This window comes from Podarcis cretensis, assembly GCF_951804945.1.
Source record: "Podarcis cretensis genome assembly, chromosome: 6".
Taxonomy (NCBI): domain Eukaryota; kingdom Metazoa; phylum Chordata; class Lepidosauria; order Squamata; family Lacertidae; genus Podarcis; species Podarcis cretensis.
In genome coordinates, this window is record NC_137175.1 from 44,010,091 (window position 1) to 44,015,891 (window position 5,801).

Consider the following 5,801-nt stretch of genomic DNA (forward strand, 5'->3'; position numbering starts at 1 on the left):
GTCTTCATCTTAGCAGAATTCAGCCTAAGTTTATAAACCCTCATCTAGCCCACTTTTTCTTGAGTCAGATGCTATGGACAAATACAGCTGAGTTTCGCCAGCATATTAAAGGCACTGTGCCTCAAATTTTCTAAATTCAGTGGTTCCGAACTAGCTAAGGAATATGGACCCCATTTTTCAAAGGTCAAGCCATGGACCCCCTATTTTCAAAATCTGGTATTTCTATGGTAGTTTTTAGGGGAGGCGGGTGGCGCTGTGGTGTAAACCACTGAGCCTTGGGCTTGCCGATCGGAAGGTCGGTGTTTCGAATCCCCACACCGGGGTGAGCTCCCGTTGTTCGTTCCCAGTTCCTGCCAACCTAGTAGTTCGAAAGCACGCCATAGTGCAAGTAAATAGGTACCGCTCCGGTGGGAAGGTAAACAGCATTTCCGTGTGCTGCTCTGGTTTCGCCAGATGACCTGGTCATGCTGGCCACATGACCTGGAAGCTGTACGCCAGCTCCCTCAGCCAATAAAGCGTAATGAGCGCTGCAACCCCCAAGTCATCCACGACTGGACCTAATGGTCAGGGGTCCTTTACCTTTTATGGTAGTTTTTGCTTTGTGAATGGTGCCATGGAACCCCTGGATGGGTTACCCCATAGGTCATCAGACCACCAACTGGGAATCAGAGTTCTAAATGAATTGCTCTCAGTGGCTTCATATTGATAGTTGCACACCATCCAAATCTCTGAGCAGTTTCCAGGGGTTCTATGTGCTTGCCCAGGGTTTGTTTCCTTTGGAATGATACAAAGTGGAGACTGTGGTGTCTTTATGATATATGGTTTATTTACACATATATGCAACCCCTACGATGGAGGGGTTCACAGGATTAATACCTGAAGAGGATCTTGCTTCTCCTATGGCCACAGCCTTGGATTCCAGCAGAAATCATGCATAGCACTCTCTCTGGCATCTGTATGCTTTTAGCTTCTAGCTCACAAACCTCAACTCTGCCCTTTGTCTTTCTAACTACCAGACAGCTGAGGGTGGCCAGCCCACCCATTTACCCTCTGGCACAGAGTGACTTCCTCTGTTGCCTTAAGGATCCATACTTAGGGCCTTTATGGCCCTTGCCTGGCTAATTCAGCAATTTGAATCCCTGCTAGATCCAGGAACTAGAAGGGTCTTGGCACATTGCCTAACTTGCCAAACTCGTAACACTACCTACCCACAAGAACCAGACATCTTTTTTAAAAAAGGGAAACAGAGTGGGGTGTACTCTATACTTGCCTGAGAAATGAAGCAACAGCAGGATAAGAGATTTTCACCAGGGGAAGACGACTAAATTAAGGGAGCCAATCAGAAAAGACACTCCCAAATGTTGATGGGAAAGTCGCCAATATCTTCTAATGAAAAGTTTATTGCTAAGGTAACACTGTAATTTGGGCTGAACAGTTTGTTTTCTCCTGTATCATTATAGAACTTTTAACATTTCTACACCAGGTGCTATGGATAATAAGTAACAAAGATGTACTAACAAAAAGTTTTATTTATAAAGAACTACAATTCAACACCAATGTAGAAAAGTTATTGAAAATTATGCAAGCACAAATTAAGTAACTGGCTTCATTCTTCACACTTCAGACACCAACGGTAGAATTGGGAGCGATACCATTAAACCACTGCATGTTTTCTTCTATAGGTTTTAAAGATTAAAATAATAAGCAAAACAGACTCAATAACTATTTCTAGTTAGAAACACTCTGTAGAAGAGTAATATTGTCTCCTTTTAACATGATTCGACCTGCAATGAAAAAAAAGAGTGCCATTAGATCTATGGGAGTAAAAAAGATGCCCCTTTTCTGACAACATTATACCCCCTTTCTATTAACATCTTAAATCCAGTTTTCAGTTCATAGAATCGTAGCATTAGAAAGGGCCACAAGGGCCATCTAGTCCAATTCCCTGCAATGCAGGCTGCACAATATGGAGCTCAAACTTGTGACCCTGAGATTAAAAGTGACATGCTCTACCAACTGACCCATTTCAGTTACATTCGTCATTTATCTACACCAGTCTTTCTCAACCTTGGGTCCCCCAATGTTTTTGGACTACAACTCCCACCATTCCTAGCAAGCATGACCAGTCATTAGGGATGATGGGAGTTGTATTCCAACAACACCTGGGGACCAAAGGTTGAGAAAGGCTGATAACTGTATAATCGGTACTAAAAATATTGGCAAGGGTGGCAAAGTAGAGTACTGTACAGCATTAACCCTTTCTCTTTTCCCTTTCTATGGCCTAACTCTTTCATGCCCTCAATTACAGCATTAATTTGCTATCCAAAAACATTCAAGTAACATCCTAGGATAAGATGAACTGCAAATATAATAAGACTTAGAGTAGGTAATATTTACAGATAAAAAAGCAGCTATTCTTCCTTTTCATGTTATTTTTCTACTACACTTTAATAATAATTTTCATAGCAGTTTCACAGTAGTATTAAAAGGTAATTCTTTACCACTTGTTAAGATCATAATTGGACACTGGAGAAAGAACATGCCCATTTGACAGGCAACAGTCAGCTCTTTTTCATACTTAGTGGTTGAAATCCATCCCACTAGGAAATTTGCAGAAAGCCAATAAAGATCCAGGAACAGCAGGGCAGTGAAAGCCCAGTGGCTAAAACCCATCTGGAAGGGAACATCTGTACTAGATTTAACACTTAAATAGGTTTTTTATTGAAAATATGGAAAGTACAATTGCATTTGCTAATGACAAAAGGGAATGGTGTCCTCAACACTCACCCAGCTGTTTCCTTGATTTTGTCTTGGAGTGAATCTCCTCAGCATCATCCAGAACCAAGTTCATATATTCATCAAATCCCTGTGTAAGCCAAAACAGTTGCCTATGACTTCACATTGTTTTAGGGAAAGCAGAACACATAAGGTAGAAAATAAAGCAATATATCCCAGTAGTGAATTCAGACAGCTTGTTAACATCATCACATGTTGCCTGATTTTATATAAAAAAGTGCATAACCCAATATGCCAAAACAATGACACAAACCTCCAAAACAAGACACAATTAAACTAAAATAAAAGTTCAATGCTGGACATGCAAGACTTTTGTGACAATGCCAGGAATTAATTGTGCTCTTTGGGTCTTCAGTTACATTTTAGTGTTGTTAGCCGCTCTGAGCCCGGCTTCGGCTGGGAAGGGCGGGATATAAATAAATTATTATTATTATTATTATTTAAATTTATTGTTTTATTGCTTCACCATCTTAACTTTTACTGTGTCTTGACAGATACTGTAATAAGGGCATAAAAATGCTGTTACAAATAGAAAGTAAAAGATTTAAAATCATAAAATGAGCAGCGCAAAATTAATAAACTATATAACTCAGAAGCAGCATTAAAAATGTAAAACAGTTTTCAGTTATTGTTATTATTAATTGAATTTATAAACTGCCCTATAACCACATAAAATAGCTTTAACCTGGCATTTAAATTTGGTACCAAATGAACTTGCCATGGTAAGAGAGGCAAGCACAATTATACAACCTTGTGAATCATGCAAAGGCATGATCATTTACAATACCACATACTTCTTGTTAGTAGGTGAAGAAGCTAGAGTTACTTGAAAATTAATTAAGCAGGAATCATTTTCTGGGTGCTTTGCTTCTGATAGTGTGGGTGGGTGTGAAGAAAGAAAAGAGAAACAGTGATGGCAATACTCACAATAATACAGCCTTCTATCCTCATGTTCACCTGTTCATACAGCCACACCTGAATTCTGGACCTCTGCAAAGTAAATAGTAAAGAAGTATTTATAATGGTTCCAAAGAGGCTTTCACAAATTTGGTTGCCTATTGAAGATATCCATGGCTTTCACATGAAGAATAAAGGGCTGCCAAATCATACTTGGCTTTGGAAAAGGTAGAAATTCCAAAACCCAGCATGACATTAGACACACATCCTGTGCATATTCAGAAGGTGTGAGCCTGAATCATGGATTCGTACCAAGCCAATCCAAAATGTATGGATGTCTTAATCCAAACCATGTTTTCGAAGTGCTGAAGCACTACACATTATACTTACTTTGTTTGAAATGTTTATGGTTTATTCAAGACAAAAAGTTTTTCAACACATTTTATAATACGGCATAAATTTCCTAGAGCCTAGGTAATACGTTATACATGTTGCACTGTTTCTAGGCAAGAAACATCAGTTTTTAAAGACCCAATTACATAGGCACTGGTCTTTTTGAAGGCTACTCAATCCTACAGTGCAGTTAAAATGCCATAAACAGAGGCCATGGAAATGGATGGGCAGTGTTCAAATTAGGACATAACCTAGGTTTCAAGGTGCCATTTAGCTCTTAGCTTTCACATCTCAGAACAGCAGGAAAGTGAGGTAAAAGTTTGCCTGCCACATTCGTTTTAAAAGTTCACACCAAGCCCTTGTAATAGACTATATACGCTCCCCTCCAATAAAGCAAAATACAACATCCTGACTATGATTTTATAACACAATAAAAAATTCCAGATCTCCTGGCCATTTGCTCTTCATCTGCAAGTTATACTGAATATCACTACTTGTTCAAATTCATTATTAAGGAGTAAAAATCCCAAATTGTGTTTACTTACATTCTGTAGGTATCTGAAGATGAGGTTCTGCAACAAGTGGCTTAAGGAAAAACACATATACATAATAAAGCAGTACCAAGCGAGCCAATTTTGACAGTGGCATTAGAACCGTGAGCTCCACTTTTCAACATATATTGAGGAAAACAGGTTAGCAACCACAAATTAGTATGCGTTGCCGTTTCTCATCAAAACCATTCCAATTTACTTTGGAAGGTCCTTTTGAACACTTGGCTGCTTTCTGGGTCGAATTTGAGCCGCATTTTATCCACTCCCCACAAGTCTAGTCTGTTTGCCAGCATTTATATTCTGCCCTTCCCCCTCACGCTTTCCAGATGAACGGAGTACAAATAATAATTTTTTATTAAATTTATTATTATTAAAGAGGATTTCAAGGCTACCCACAACAGTGCATGTGTGGCGTCGCTACATACGGCGCATGCGTTATTCTTATTCTTATATTAATATTACTATTACTCAAGAGGATTTTAAGGCAGCCCACATTATTCAACGCCACTCCCAAAAACACAGTGAGGCGGACTAGCTTGAGAGCGTGGAACCGGTCCATTTTTACTGCTAACTGGAAACAACTGGGGATTTGAACCCAAGTCTCCCGTCCAACGACACAAATCAATGTCTTCCCGCCACTCCTGCGCCGAAATTTCCTCACGCGAAACCAAGCGCCTGCTTCTCTCCTCGCCCCTTACGAATCTCAGGACACCTCCCTTGGGCGCCATTGCTTCCCTACCCCCCGCCCGTTACCATCCCCTTCCCACGCCTGGCCTGCTTCGCTTCCCGAAAGCCACGGAAGGATACGATGGGCTGCACCATCACTTTCTGCACCTTCTGGCCTTGCCCGCGGTACGCCATGGCCGGCAGCTGGGCTGGGAACGACCCCCGACAGGACGAGCCGACTTAGGCGGGACGGGGCAGCCAACGGTCAACTCCTCTCAAGCCTCGCTTTATCCCTCGCACGAGCGCGGGCCGACGCTCCACCGACGTAGCTAAGAGAACTTCCGGCGCGGGCAGGAAGCTAAGCGACAGCCGTTCGTTTTTTGCATCACAATGCAGAGGCTGAGAGAGCGGCGCCCGCGTGATCCGAAAAGGACCAATCGTGCAGGCGCCCCCGCCCTCTTCCTCCCCGTCCGCCATGACGCTTGCGGGCAGGGTCGG

The 5,801-nt window shown here is 41.7% G+C and overlaps 1 protein-coding gene across 1 annotated transcript; it reads right to left on the reverse strand.

Annotated features, from left to right (window-relative positions):
• Positions 1-1,511: 1,511 nt before the first annotated feature.
• On the reverse strand, positions 1,512-5,661 carry SNRPE (small nuclear ribonucleoprotein polypeptide E). Its single transcript, XM_079982387.1, has 5 exons — positions 5,445-5,661; positions 4,632-4,658; positions 3,724-3,786; positions 2,788-2,866; positions 1,512-1,784 (listed from the first exon to the last, which is right to left on the reverse strand). Exons 1-5 carry the CDS (start codon positions 5,496-5,498, stop codon positions 1,729-1,731), a joined length of 279 nt encoding a protein of 92 aa, XP_079838513.1. The 5' UTR covers positions 5,499-5,661; the 3' UTR covers positions 1,512-1,728.
• Positions 5,662-5,801: the final 140 nt, after the last annotated feature.

What these genes read in the sequence shown, in the direction of transcription:
- SNRPE (XM_079982387.1), bottom strand. Translation starts at nt 5,498, where the DNA reads ATGGCGTACCGCGGGCAAGGCCAGAAGGTGCAGAAAGTGATGGTGCAG. An exon ending in AAGTGATGGTGCAGCCCATC is followed by an intron (nt 4,659 to 5,444) that starts GTATCCTTCCGT and finishes CACTTGTTGCAG; the next exon opens with AACCTCATCTTCAGATACCT. An exon ending in AAAATCAAGGAAACAGCTGG is followed by an intron (nt 1,785 to 2,787) that starts GTGAGTGTTGAG and finishes TTTTCATTGCAG; the next exon opens with GTCGAATCATGTTAAAAGGA.